At 46.7% G+C, this 15,578-nt stretch overlaps 1 protein-coding gene across 1 annotated transcript in view; it reads left to right on the top strand.

Annotated features, from left to right (window-relative positions):
- Positions 1-15,578, top strand: part of LOC144800095 (cytochrome P450 4B1-like) — a 315,429-nt gene that overhangs the window by 270,660 nt on the left and 29,191 nt on the right. The window contains exon 10 of the mRNA XM_078671653.1: positions 9,004-9,068. Within this exon, the coding sequence (XP_078527779.1) occupies positions 9,004-9,068 (65 nt within the window). The remainder of the gene's footprint in view (positions 1-9,003; positions 9,069-15,578) is intronic.

The following is a 15,578-nucleotide window of genomic DNA, read 5'->3' as shown; positions in this document are numbered from 1 at the left end:
TCTCGACGTCTTCCTTGCTACTGCGGCTCTCATGGGAGTTCCTTTGGCTTTTTTCATCTGGAACAATTCATTAGTATCTCCCATCAGTTCTTTTGAATGTAAAGGGAGTGTAATGTTCATACATGTTTTCTTTTCCTGAATTCTCCACTTTTTCTATTTGTCTACTTAAAATATGTGTTTCAGCTTTCAAAGTCATTTCTTCTTCTTCTACATTTACAGTTTTATGGTAAATATTGTTTTGCACAAGATATAATGTAGCATTTTGGACTTTCCTGACATCTAACTCTTGCCATATTTTCCGACTCTTAGTGGGTACACCATTAACAAGAATGACTACAGGTTCAGTATCCTCTCTTTCTAAACCAACAGTTTCAACATTTTTCTTAAAATCTAAGGGTAAATGCACAACTCTTCCTTTTAAACCTCTTTGTATATCTGTTGGAGACAGCTTACCTGTTTTAGGCTGCATACGAATTATAGCCTGAAAAGGGTCCACGGATTGTATAAGGCTGGCCTCATATGTATTTAACTCTATAAGTTCAGGAGGTATAGCTACAAATTCTTTATGGACAGCTCTAGCTGCCATTTTGTTTTCTTCTAATTTATTGCAACAATATTTACAAATATATTGTACAGTATCTAAGTCAAAACAACCTTCCACAAACAGATAAGCAGCAAATTCTTTCCATTTATCATTGTTTTCCTTTTCTTTTTTTAAAAACACATCTACATTCCTAGTTTGGATTTTAAAATGAGTACCTCGACAACTAATACAAACATAGTTGGGATTTTCACCAGCAACTACTTTAAACTTTCTTATTTCTTTTTCAAACTCCACATCAGTACTATCTTCCATCTCTTCTTTAACACCAACACTTATAAAACGCTTACTTTCTCTACACTCCTCTTGAACAGCAAAGAAACGTAACTCTATATCATCACAATTTTTTTTACATCCAACAAGTAACCATGCAAAAGAGCTGTATTAATTTCATTTAGACATAATGCAGGATTTTTTTAACGTAGTAAAATCTTCTAACTAACTTTCGCATTTCGGAATGATGTACTGCTAACATTCTTAAAAGATGAAAACGACTTTGACACACTCTCCTAGAAAGACAAGCCAGAGAATGACCTTGCAACCCTGTACTTTTTCTCACTTTGCAAGGATCCAGTCCTTGTAATATCTTACTCTTCTGTTTCACAGTTTTTCTTCCATATTCTCTTAAGAAATTTAGTAAAATATCAATAGATTGTTGACGTATACTACAAATACTCCTACAATCCCATATAAACACTGGAGCCTGGGTAAGTCTTGCTTGAACTTGCTCAGCTGTTACTTGTTCAACATTTCTAGGAGCTATCTTTTATTTTTCGATTGGAGAGACATTTTTCACTTCATAACAACGACCACAGGTATCAACTGTATGCAGTAATCTATTTTGTTGAAAATAACAAAAAATGGTGTCATAAAGGGTCCATGAGTTGTGTTGCACTGAGTTAGTAGCTCCTGAAGCACTCAGCGTGTGCGTACCCTGAGATGATGCTAGAATTGATATCAAAAAAGTTTTTGACGCAAGGATACTAAAAGGATATTATGTAGGTTTTAGGGACGTTGTAGTCGTTTCCTACTGCACTTTGTAATTAATGAAGACTCAGTTTTAATTGTGAGCCCTGATGACCGCAGTGTAGGCAGGAGGCAGCGGTCAGCAATGGCTGCACTGGCATCAATGTTTTTTGTCTATTGAATTCTGCCTTAATAAGGCCCCCTGGCGATGACTTATGGTGCAGTGAGTTAGAGGCACCCCAAGCACTCAGTGTGTGCGCACCCTGCGATGATGCGTGGTCCGGGCGGGCTGCACTGGCAGCAGTGTTTTTTGTCTATTGAATGCTGCCTTAATAAGGCCACGTGGCAATGACTTATGGAGCACTGAGTTAGTGGTACCTTTGACGCTCAGCGTGTGCGCAGCCAGCGATGATGCGTGGTCCAGGCGGGCCGCAGTGGGAGCAATGTCTTTTGTCTAATTAATTCTGCCTTAATAAGGCCACGTGGTGTTGACTTCAGGTGCACTGAGTTAGTGGTACCTTTGGCGCTCAGCGTGTGCGCACCGTGCGATGATGTGTGGTCCAGGGGGGCCGCACTGGTAGAAATGTGTCTTGTCTACTGGACTGCGTCATCTGCAATTGCCACTTCAGCTGAATTGTGATCCCTGCTGTCTGCAGTGTAGATCGAAGGCAGTAGTCTGTACAGACATAAGTCTGCGGTGCTGTGCTGCTGGGTTCACAGGGCGCCTGTGTCGAGGAGGCCCGTGCTCATGGCGGCAGCCACGTGGCAGGGTGTGGGCCGCCGCTCTGGAAATTATTTGGTCTTCCCACAAGTGAACCACACCCAAAGCTCCAGCGAATTTATTCATACTCCTACATTGGAGTGGCGTACGTTGGATCAGCCCACTCCGCTTCCGCTTTCAGGGGGGGACAGCACAGCTACAGGACCGAGATCTTCCCCACTACCTGAGGTAGGTTGCCTCTATTGTCAACAACATTACAAGCACCAGCAGTATTTGTACACATCGAGAGGTTTGTGCTCTGCATAGTGAGGTCTGTCCAGCACATCACCGCTACACTTGGGGGGTCATTAGGATGACAGGTGGACTTTGTCCGCCCGCCATCCTATCGGATAATGGGACCGCCTGCCATAAGGGCAGGGGTCCCGTGGGGGCAATTAGGATGCGCCCGCCACTATGGATGCGCCATCCAGTATTTTTAACATTGCGGTGGGCGGAGCTGAATGCACCGCCTGCCGCAATGTCAAAAATACATGTTGTGCATTTCAAAGCACAACGTGACAGGCACCCGTCATTCCCCCCGGAGTCCTTGGGGGCCCGCAACAGGCCCCCAAAGTAGACTCCGAATGCCTTTCCGTGGCGGCATTGGAAAATGCCCATGGTAATATGGCTGGCGGTGTCTGATAGACACTGCCACCATATACACACTTTTCCGCCCCAGTCGCCTTGCGACTGGGGCGGAAAAGCGGCATACGGTCTTTCCGTCCGCCGCGGACCCCCCAGCCATACTAATATGGCGGGGGGTCATTCCGGCAAGGATGGCGTGTTGATCGCCCCCACCAGGCCGGCGGGGGCGATCCACCCGCCATCCTAATGGGCCCCTAGGTATTGTGTGCATTTTTATTGATGGGTGACTTGCGTCCTTCACACATACTTGGTTGCCACATCTGACGACATTCAAGTATTGTGTGGCTGAGGGACAAGGCCGTTTTTGGAAGGTCCGCTGTCCTGTTCTGCGCTGCCTCGTTGGTAGTAGGGAGGGGGGGTGATCCGGGGGAGACTTCCTGAGGGTGGTGGCAGTGAGTGTTGTGGCCTTCTTGGATGTCGGAGCTGCATGATCAGTAAGTTCATGACATGTGTTGGTCTTCAGATGTGATTCTGGGTTGAACTCCCTTTCACACTGTAGGTAGCCGTCCTGGTTTACACCAGTAAGAAGCAGATGTTTATATTCCTCCTTCTAACACAACTTATTGCCTGTTTTTGGATCCCACCCCAGATTTGGCTGCTCGTTGAAAATATCAGGAATTTGTGTTTTTGTGTTTTTGCATGGGAACGGCTACTGTGCATATTATTACCATTAGTTGTTGCTCTCATTTGTAGCAATTTATTTTGCGTAAGCTATTGGTGGAAAACTGGGGATATCGGCTGTTTTCACTAGGTTGAGAATGGAATAATAATTTAAAATCACTGAAAAAGCCAAACATTTCAGGAACATTATAGTTAGAAATTAGCATTTAAAAAACTATTGAAATTCATTGAAAAAAACATAGGTTTCAGGGACGTTATAGTTACAAATTAGCATTTATAAAACCTTGAAATTCACTGAAAAAATCATAGGTTTCAAGGACATTATAGAAACCATAGAAATTCCGCCGTTAGAGTTAGTTGAGCTAACTATAACTCGCGCCCCCGCAATGCACTGCTGATGACGTCACATATTACATCATTCATGAAATGGTCAGTGACATAATTCACATGAAAATCTAATACACCTCCTCACACCTTACTAAAACCTTTGATACACACCATTCTAAAATATAGACAAACAATAGAGACACCAATACCAGTTACTACGTACGCACTCACTGATTCCTAGGTGTACACACATCCACTCATTCACCCATACAGTCGCTCATACATGCAGTGACTCATCAATACAACACTATTATAGGCACTCCTACACCTATACAAACACTCACACACTGCCACTCATCCAGAGTTACTCATGCAAAGAATCAAAAACACTTTTATTTACTCACCTATACAGTTATACACACTCAACCTCACTTATTCATACAGATACTAACCTATACTTACTCTCTTATACAATCACTGATACAAGTACACACTCATTCATACAGCCACTCTCACAATCACGTATAGTCATTTAAAAACTCCAACTCTCACATGCACTGTGTTTTACATATGTAGTTACTTGGACATGTAGCACTGAGATCCATTCACTCACCAACACACCCATACACACACTCACCCACCCATACAGCTGTTTTCACATGCACTTTTGAACCCATACATCCAGTGGATAAAGGACTCCCACATCTATGCACAGAGTCACACACATCCCACCCACCCACACACACTGAGACGCCCATACAAATACTCGGGCAACCAATCAATAACCCATATAGACACTGATGTAGCTAATCACTAACCAATGCAGCAGCGTACACAGCAATAGACAGACTGATACAGACATTCACACAGTTTAGTCACTAACCCATGCATTCACTAAGACACATTTAATCACTCACTTATACAGTCAGTCACGCACCTACTAAATCCTCCGTCCAGACACTTATACACCCAGTCATTCTTCAATACACCTTGGCCAATATATATATATAAAACATATTTAAAGTTTACAGAAACACACAGTCACATGGAGGATGTCATCAGTGATGTCATTTGAGATGTCATCAGTGATGTCATCAGTAATGTCACTGACCATATCATGAATGATGTAATATGTGGCATTATCAGCAGTGCATTGCAGGCACGCGAGTTATAGTTAGCTCAACTAAAAATAACGGCGGAATTTCTATGGTTTTATATAAGTGAAATGTCCAACTATCTACAACGTCCCTGAAACCTATGTTTTTTTCAGTGATAGTTGTCTCAAGCAACTATTTCTCGTGACTTAAGTAACTATCTATAATAAGAACCCTTGCCATGCATGCATCCCCATTTTATTTTGTGGATGTCTATGTTTTTTTTTAAGTGAAGTAAGATGTTGATGGACATGCACCATAAGGGATAGGATGCAGGGTCTGGGCCTGGCTTGCGGCCCTTTTCCACACCTATTGTTAGCCTATTGTCAATCAGTATTTTTCAATCAATCAGTAGATTTGGAGAACCCTTTTTGTCACCTGTAAGGGTATCCTTGCACTGGCAGTGTCCAGTTCATTAGCTGAATTGCCAGTTCTTTACGGACTTTCGGTACTCTGAAAGAGATGGGGTGGTCCGTAGATGAAACGGTGTAGGAGAAGTGACATCCACCTCTGCTACGTTGTATGTGGGGGATGATGGTCAGAGAAAGGGATGCGGAGGGGAGGTGTCTGCTGGGCTGATGGTAGTTCAGATGGTGTTTCAAGCAGGCAAGTACGCAGTTATGTAGTGCCTTGTATGTTTAGATCAGGGGCGTGAACTGCCATCTTTTCTTTAGAGGGAGCCTGTAGAGTTCACTGAGATAGGGGGTGATGTGGGTTCATCTAGCCAGACCTAGGATGAGCTGGCTGCAGTGTTCTGTATGGTCTGTAGTCATCGGAGGACATGAGCTGCGATCTCTACATAGAGAACATTGTCTGATACTAGCCAGCTGGAGATGAAGGCCTGGGTGATGGTGTGTCTGGAGGTTTGGGGTAGCCTTTTGAATATCTAATGAAGCATACAGAGGATGAAAAAGCAGGAGGAGACAGAGTTGACCTGATTTATCATTTTTATCTTGATGCCCTGAATGATGCCTAGGTTCCTAGCGTGGTCAGAGGGGTTAGGAGTAGGCCAAGTTCTGAGGGCCACCAGGATGCATCCCATGGGAAGCTTTTGTTTTTGAAAATCATTACTTATGTCTTGTCCAAGTTGAGCTTCAGGCAGTTGTCCTTCATCCACTTGGTGACGTCTGTCATGCGGTTGTGGAAATTGGTCTTGGTATTAGCGGTGTCTTCGATAGGGAGAGGATGAGTTGTGTGTCATCAGCCTAGAATATGATGTTGAGTCTGTGGGCTTTGGCGATGCCGGCCAGAGGTGTCATACAAGTGTTGAAGAGGGGCAAGGATCATTGGGGCACTCCACAGATGATTTCCTTGGGTTCAGAGGTGATTGGGGAAAGGTAGACTTTTTGCATTCTCCTGGTGAGGAAAGCGGTTATCCATCTGATAGCGGTTCTTTGGATGCCTTTGTTGTGCAGCCTTGTGATGAGTGTGTGGTGGATGACCGTATTGAAGGCTGCTGAGAGGTCTAGGTGGTTCAAAGCCGGAGTCTCTGCTCTGTTGAATAGCGCTTGGATGTTTTTGGTAGCCACGTTGTGAGCTGCCAACTTGCTGTGGTTGCTGCGGAGTTGAGTAGGAGATACCATTCCAGATGTGAGGAGAGTTGTTGGCTTTTTCTAAAACTTTAGCGGGTAACGGGAGCAGGGAAACTCAGTCAGTAGTTGTTGGGTTCACTGAGGTCTGCGATGGATTCTATAGTAGGGCGTTGACTTCTGCGTGTTTCCTGTTTTCGGGGAAGGTGGCCATGGCACTTGAGGTGTTGAACAAGGTGGTGAGTATGTGGCTGATTCTGGCTTTGCCTAGATTGAGTATATGGTGAGGGCCTGGTTTGGCTGGGGCCCCTGAGTGGACCGAGTTAATGATGGAGGCAGTGTCCTGTGGGGAGGGCTGGCTCTATTCGGTTAGTCATATGTCTGTGATGATAGCAGGTCATTGCGCTGCTTGATTAAGTTTGTGCCCTTTGGCTGGGGTTTGAAGTTTCTGTAGATGTTGGTGATCTTGTCATGGAAGAAGTTTGCAAGGTTGTCGCAGAGTTCTTGTGAGGGGTTAATGTTGTTTGATGCTAATGAGTGTTTGGAGAATGCTTTGACAATGTTGAAGAGTTCTTTGTTGTTACTGGAGCTTGATTCCATGCGTGAATCTAAGCACATTTTCTTTGATTCTCTCAACTGTCTATGGTTGAGGCTGAGGACTATCTTGAAAGCGATCGTGTTGGTCACGTTCTTGCTGGTGTACCATCTCCTTTCCAGTTGTTTCCAGTACCATTTAGAGTTTCTGAGGTCTTCAGTGTACCAGCTAGCCTGCTTAGTGGGCCTTCTGTGAGTGTTGTTGCCAATGCGAGCTATGCTGCAGGCGCATTTGGTGGTCCACTTGTTGAAGGTTCAGACATTCTTGCCTAGGTTTTTGAAGGAGATGGGGTGGGTGTGTTAAGGGCGTTGATCCATGTGTCCTTTGAGACTTTGCTCCAGCTGCAGTGGGGGCATTGGGTAGTTGAGCGGACCACGCATCATCACAGGGTGCGTACACGCTGAGTGCTTGAGGTGCCACTAACTCACTGCACCATTTCTATGGTTGCAGTATTACAATTCCTTACTATAATGCCACTTTAACCTTTGCTTTTTCAGTGAACTACTATTTCTTTAAATGTAAAGTAAGATACCCATCATTATATGTGCCTGGCACTGTTCTTAACCCCCACCAACTCCTCACTTTGACGTGAGGGTCATAGGGTTGGGCACTAAACCTGGCCTGTCCCGGGGAATAGGTACTTTAGGACACTGCTAAGAGTTGATCCCCAAGGAGGTTGGGTCCTTGGGGCTGAAAGCAGCTTAGGGACGCGCCACACTACATCTAAAAAAGTGGAGGTCAAATGGATGGCGTCCTTGGGCCAAAATGGGCTCCAGAAGGGGGGCCTCAATCCCTCTTGCCCATCCAGTAGTGCTGGAGGTCCCTGGGGATGGGGTTATAAGCCCAAATTGGCTTGAAAATTGGGCACACTCTCTCTCCCTTTTAAAAATTAACTAAGTCGGCCGTGACTGTTGTGATCTCCCTATACTCATAACGTTATGTTTATGACTGAATTTACTATTGTGAGTATTACCTGTAGTGTGTACAACTTTCCATATCCTGTTTGGAGCAATACAGTTGTAATTCAATGGGGATAGCGTGCCTTCAATTTTGAGCATACTGAAGGGTTCCACACGACCATATGAGACTAAATGGAGCAAATGTTGTGAATTGACAGAATTCAATGAACATTACACAATTGAAAGGACTTGATGGCCTCCTTGTCAACCTGCAACCTATTTGTATAATAAACAAGGGACAAATAACAAAAGGTGTTACAACAGTTGAATATCCAAATGATCGCACACAAAGCCACAGATCTCCACAAATGCTCCACTTTCTACAAGTCACCATACATATCTACAAGCAAGTTCTTTCTTGCCGATTTTCAACTTTAATAAATCTAAAACCTGCAAATGGATATAAACACAGATAGTTGCTAACACAAGGTCTACTCTTCTACATATTCAATATGATGCTCAGAAACATGCTGCTATATACTCATAACCAAAACAAATCAGCAAGTCCCACTGCACATGTATATTAGACCATTTATCATAATGAGGGGTGAGCTGATCTCCGTATACTCATAACTTACTTTGTATTTCGTTTTGTGATTCATTTTAATTTCAATGTTTAAGATTATATTTTTTTTGCTAGAAACCTTAGACCAAAGTTAGTGGAAGTTCCTAGCCAGTATGAGCGACCAGTAGAATTCCAATGTACAGTTTGTGCATTTAAAATGTAAATTCACCCAAACATCTACATTATGTTTTGCCATTGACTTAATGCACTTAGATTCAAATATGTATAAGACTATATTTGAGATATTTCTTTTCACAATGTGTTCGTTTTCTTATCAATAGGTTCTTTGTTAGGACTGAGTATTTTTGCTCTTCACAGAAACCCCAACGTATGGAGCAATCCAGAGGTACAGCATTTTCCCTTGTTATTGTTTGTTTGTTAATCTATTAGGTTTGTCAAAAACTCACCTCAATAATTTATTAATATACCTAATCCAATGCATTCTTTACTAACACCCACATAGCAACGCTCATTAACAATAATTCTCTCAAAAATCTTTAAAGCATTTTTAATCAAAGCAACCATAAACGTTTTTGAGTATTTTTTTAATATTCTTTATGCCACAAAATGCAGCCATTGACCCAACCATAAGGGTTCATGCACTCCGGTAAGAGTGCTTATGTTTGTTTTTATTAAAAACGTGAGGCTATAGAATGGATTTAGGCGCACTAATATTAATGTAGAATTGTGCCAATATGAGTCATGGTTCAATATTGAACCTGCTATCGATATAATGTATTGTACATCGACTGATGAACTCAAAAGTTAGAAAAACATGGTCAGTGTCTATGAAGTGGTTTGTATAGCCCGGCTGATGTGGCACAGGGTTTTATGATTCTTAATGGGGACTAATACTAATTTTGAGCAGAAGCAAAAGACAGATTGATTACCTAAAGAGAATAGACACATAGGTAAGACATCCAGAACTGTAGATGATTGAACAGACTCCCAGTTGTGACAGATGGCAGTTTTCAACATTTAGCAGCCTTCAAGGAGGTGCAAGCTGTAGCAGGTAAGCCCGCGGGTAAATGTGGCCTAACGCGGGTCCCTGAATAAACTGCACGCACCAGTGTGGGCAAAGACCTCGAGCTGTGTTTTGCCCATTTATTTATCTCCTCAGGGCGAACTCGCCCTGAGAAGTGCTACAGTGGCAACATTGTTTGGGAGAGCCTGGCTTGCTCTCTACATCCCTCCTTTTCTTTAGCGACCACCAGCGACACTGACATGATCGAGGTAGTATGCCCACAAAGTCTCTGAGCCGTTGGCTAGATGCAGGGTTTGGCCGTAGACCATACTTCTGGCTCCGGGAGCTGGAGTTATACCCTGCTTCAGCTTGGCTGCATGTCAAAGGCATACTCTGGATGTTCTGGCATGGTGAACTGGTGTGTGGAGTTGCTCCGCTAGTCCTCATGAGTTCATGACTTTCTCCAGCTGTCAGGGAAGTGGTGTATGGTCGCCCTATGACTCTGCTTCTGTCTCTGTGGCCCTGTCTTGACTGGGGCTGACCCCAGGCACCTTCTTGAACCAAGATATGTGTCTGGTCTTCGTTCGCTAGCCCCTCTGAGCAAAGACCATGGCCCCCTCGGATGTTGATGACTCTCCACACCTCAGGCTCATAAGGGGTCCAGAATTTCTACCCGGGGTGCCTGTCTTTAACCACCTGCTTGTCTTTAACCACAGGGATCGTGCCTCGGCACCTCGGCCGAGGCTTGCCTTCTGATTGGTGGTTTCCCTCCGGGCTTGCACAGTGGCACTATCCCTTTTGTCACGGCGCCAAGTAGGGTCTGTTGGGATGCTGTCCCGTGGGGCACGCTTGAAGAGTGATGCACTGGAGCGCAATGGGTGGTGCTGTGAGGTGTCTGACGATACACATCCAGGAACTGCTTGAGCGAACTCTCTGCCTCCTAGCCTCTCTCCACTCCAATTTACAACGCTCGGTTTAGTGTCCTCATAAAGTGTTTGACATCGCTATTTGCCTGGGGCCATTGTGGAGTGATTTTTCGGTGTCGAATGGCCTTTCATGCCAGATACTCCTTGAATTCCTGGCCTTGTCCAATTTGATTACAATTGGGTGGCCTAGTAGCGCAAAGGTCTTGTCCAGGACAGCTTGGACTTGGGGGAAGGTGGTGGTTGAGAGCACTTCCATGATGGGGAACTTGAGTGTGAGTCCATTAGAACAGGGTGCTGCGGCCATCGGGGAAGCTCCCAAAGTCGATACTCACTTTGGACCACAGGCTCATCTGTGATGAGTGGAACCGGAGCTGGGTCGCCTCTGGTAATTGTGCAGGAGTGACACTCCCGGATCTTCTCCTTGACGTGGGCATCCATACGGAACCCACACCTTGCTGCAGAAACATGCCTGGGTTTTCGCCATTCTTTGGTGCCCAATGTGTGCCAAGTATACAACCAAGTATTGTAGCATGTGGGAACTACGATAGCATGCCCACCATTATGATTCCGTGTTTGCCCTTGCTCAGTTCACTTCAGACTCTCCATTGTTGCTGCCTCACTTGGCGGTCCTCGGCATTCAGGAAGTGCGCCCCACTCCCTGATTGAGTAGTGTTTCCTTGACTCTCGTCAGGTTTTTGTCCAGTGTCATTGCCGCTTTGATTTCTTCCAGCATCAACGCCTTGGGGCACGCTTCCTGTGTCACCATCCTGATGAGTGCTTCGGTGTACTCTTCATCCATTGGTGGCTGTCGCACGTCTGATGATGTGGGATGGCGTGACAGGTAGTCAGCAGGATTCTTAGCGCCAGGGCGAAATACTACCTTAAACTGGAATGCTTGAAGTTAGACTGCCCACCGTTCTATCTTGGAGGGGGCCAGTTTGTATGTACCGGCAAATAAGTGGATCAGCGGCTTGTGGTCCATCATCGCCCGAAACTCGGACCCATAGAGATACAGATGGAAATGCTGGCATGCCCACTTGATGGCAAGGGCTTCCCTCTCAATCTGGGCATATTTCAACTCAGTCTCTGATAGTGCCTGTCTGGCATATGCGACGGGCCCACTCTTTTCCTTCACACTCCTAGAGGAGAACCACTCCTAGGCCAACCAGACATGCATCCACAACCAGCTCGGTGTGCCTCCCCGGGTGAAAATACGCCATGACTTTTTTATCCATCTGGGCTGTCTTGATGGCCTGGAACGCTGCATTTGCTTTCGGGGTCCAATTTCCAAGTTGCCCCACTGCATCTGAGGGCTCGTAGTGGCTGTGACAGGGAGGCTAGGTTAGGTATGAACCGGCTGCAGTACATGGCCATCCCCAAGAAGCTGCAGATCTCAGTCGGGTGGTGGGTGTTCGGGCCATTTGTATGGCGGCCACTTTCCTTGGGTCCACCTGGGGCCCTTCCAGCGAGAAGATGTACCCGAAGAAGTCGACGAACTACTGATAAAATTTCCACTTTGCCTTGTGAAGGGTCAGGACGCTGGTCACCAGCTGTGGAGGCTGTTCCTCAGGTGCGTGTGATGTTCTTCCAGACTGTTCGAAAAAACAAGAATGTAGTCACTGAGATTGTCACCGTGGAGACCCGACAAGGTCTCACTGATGGCATTCTGGAACACCTCAGCTACCGACGACACGCCAATGCTTAACTACTTGTACCTCCTGAGGCCCATTCGAGTGGAGAACGTGGTGATGTATCTGTTCTCAGGGGCGAGCTCCAACTGATGGTATCCAGCATTTAGGTCTAGCTTGGAGAACCACTTTGACCCATTGAGGTCACTCACAATGTCGTCCATGGTGGGTGTAAGGTGTTGTTCCCTCTTCACGGCCTGATTGGGTAAGTGCATGTCAACACACAATGCGATGGCCGCAGGCTGTTTGGGTTTTTGAGCGATGACTATGGGAGACATCCACGGGTCCGGGCTGGATACTGTCTCAATAACGCCCAGATCTTAAAGTTTCCTCAACTTCTCCTCCACCTGTGGACGTAGGTGAAAGGGCACTCTCCTTTGTCTCAGTGCTGTTGGCTTTATTGAAGAGTCAATGTGCAGTATGAACTGCTTGTCTTTGACTTTTCCCAGGCCCTCGAATAGCTGTGGGAACTCCCGTAGATTGGCGTCTGCATGGGAGTCATACACCTGATTGTCAAAGAAAACCAAACCAGGTCCTCCACCGTGTGGCTGCTGAGGAGGGTGCCTATCTTTCCTTCCATCATGTGGATCCTTGCTCTTGTCTTGTGTTTGTCGCTGGCCCCTTCTACTTCTATCACCACCCTCAGGGGGAGTCGGTGGGTCCCTCCGTAGGTGTATATCTTTGCAGTAGTGGGAGAGAGAGGGGGGCATGGTGTGAGGCATTCAAATTGCTCCGAGTCCATGACATTCATGGATTCACCAGTGTCGATGAGTGCTTGCACCGTAGAGCTGGCCACCTGGACAGCGCACATGGGATGTGGTCACCGTCGTCGGTCTGCACGGCCTGTCCAGGATACTATGAACATGTTGTTGTCATTTTCCTCCATATTGAACTCAAACTCAGGTGTTATGTCATCCCCTTGGGTGAAGTGGTCGTCCATTGATAGTTGACTGATGTTGGCTGTGGAACCACGTGGCCCGGCGAAGGTTGCCTGAGACTTTCCACTCCTGCTTACTCAGGCGAAGTGATTCTGTTTTCTGCACTGGGAGCAGACCTATCCTCTTGCATAGCAGGGGCCTACTGTTGGGTGTTCAGCCCCGCAGTTTCTACACGGTGCGCCTGTCAGTGTCTTTGTGGTGGTTCGGACCGGGTTCAGTCATCTTTGAATGGCCTCGACTCTTTCTTCTTTCATGTGGATGGGCCAGGAAGTGTAGGATGAGGCAGCGTTCCTGTTGAGAGCAGCCTCCATTTTGTCCACTCTGGAGTTTGACAATTCATGGGACCTGGCCAGTATGAGGATGTCGTCCAGTGACATCCCGGGTTTGCGAAGAATTAGCAGCTGTAGTAACACCGACCGGCACCCTTGGATGACCTGGGCCCTTCTTTCCTCCCTCCAGTCTGGGAATGTGCACGTGCTCGCCATTGGTCTAAGGTGGGCATAGAACACGTCAACCGATTCTGTCTTAGATTGTTTGGTCTGTTGTAGCTTGAAACACCCGAAATCTGGGTTAATATGAAGGTCAAAGTGCCGGACCAGAGCCGCCACCGCGGCTTCAAAATAGTTCTCATCTCCAGTGTCTGGGAGGGTTTCACAGAGGTCGCACAATTCTTGGCCCCCTAGTGCACGAGCAGCGATGTCTTCAATGCCCCTGCCATCTCTCTAATGCCCTTAAAGTAGTGGTTAAGACGCCCTATCCAAGGCTTCCAGCGGGGGCGCCGTCGCTGGGTCGGCAAGCTTGCTGAACGGTGGGAGTGGGAGTGGGAGTCAGTGCGGCATGGCTGTGGTGCTGGGGTGGCGCTGCTGCACCCACTTGTGGGTGGTCTGCGCCTGCTTGTGGTGGCTGTCCGTCTGGTTGCTGCCTTCCTTTCTTGTGATGGTATTCCTAGGTGCTCCTTTCCCCACCAGGCTTTCTGTGTAAGTGCCCTTGTAGCTTTCTCAAGAGGGGTAGCAATTGCGTTGGTGGGAGCCACTGGGATAATGAGGACCCTCTGGTGTCCAACCCCCGTGTGGCTGTTAGGTATGCAGCTGACAAACTGACAGTCCCATTCTGTAAAGGTTCGTAGGTCACCATGATAACGTTTTTTCCTTTTGAATTGTTTTTTTTTTCAATTATAATGTGCTTTTCTTTACATTTTTTTAATTTTTATTTTGTGTTCGTTTGTGCCTGCGGGGTGGGGGGACTTGTGAGGCTCAGTGCGCTCACCTTCAAGAGGATGCAACTTTCTTTGGCTGCGTGTTGCAGGCCTCTCACTGCCTGATGCATCTTTGTAATGGGGCGGGGCCACCAGCCGGGGAGTAGGAACTGGTGGTGCAGGAGGCGTGGCGCCAGGCCACCGAACGATGAGAGAGCCTCTGGCAGTCACAGCAAGGGCCGTGGTGATGACCCGATCACTGCAGGAGGCAGGGACCCACCTCCGCTGAGGAGGAGCAGGAGGATGGTGGCTGCTGGGCAGGGGCGGATTGGCAAGGCGGGCATTCGGGCCTGGGGCGAAGGGCCGGTGCCTCAGTGCCCCCTGTGAGCCGTTTTTTTTCTCCACTGTCCCAGCCCACAGAGAGTGGACTAGGAAAAGGGGAGAAAAAAAACGGCCCATAGAGTGCACGGAGACAGACAGAGAAAAAAGAAAGCAGCCTCGCTGTGCGGCCGGACAGCGATTGTCAGCTGTGGCCTCTACTTCACCCCTGCCCTGCAAGCAATCAAACTGAGGCTGGGCTGGGGAGGGGAGATTGTTTGTAAGAATCGGCCTCCCTGGGGGCCAGGTGTTTCTCAGGCCTTTGAGCCATTTTCACCTCGGCCCCCCTGGGGCCCATGCAGCCCAGAAACGGTGTTAGTCTTAACACCTCGCCCACAGCCCTTCACATTCAGGGCATAGTGGGCGAGGAAGAATGGGTCTTGCTGTGGGGGCCAGGTGATGTTTGGAATTTTTTTATTTTATTTATTTATTTATGCGATTTTATATAGCGCGGACTTTACCCGAAGATGTCAGAGCGCTTCACTCTAGGAACAGCAATAATACATGAGGAGAAAAATTACAAGTGGACAAATTACAAAAGCAAACGTTAAGTTACATGAATCAAAAGTGACAATAGTGAGCAACCAAAATACATGCGGTAGCAATCGGTACATTACAGGAGGAAAAAGTGATATGTGTGCAGGTTACAAAAGCGTACAAAGTACAAGTAGAGGTATAATACTGCAATAAAAGGCAGACACTCCAGCACAAGAACAAACGTTACGTAGGCAATGGAGGCACTTGAGCAAGTAGCTAAAGCAAACAAA

The sequence above is a fragment of the Lissotriton helveticus genome, chromosome 1_2 (assembly GCF_964261635.1).
Source record: "Lissotriton helveticus chromosome 1_2, aLisHel1.1, whole genome shotgun sequence".
NCBI classification, from domain to species: Eukaryota; Metazoa; Chordata; class Amphibia; order Caudata; family Salamandridae; genus Lissotriton; species Lissotriton helveticus.
This window is presented reverse-complemented; position numbering and strand designations above follow the sequence as displayed.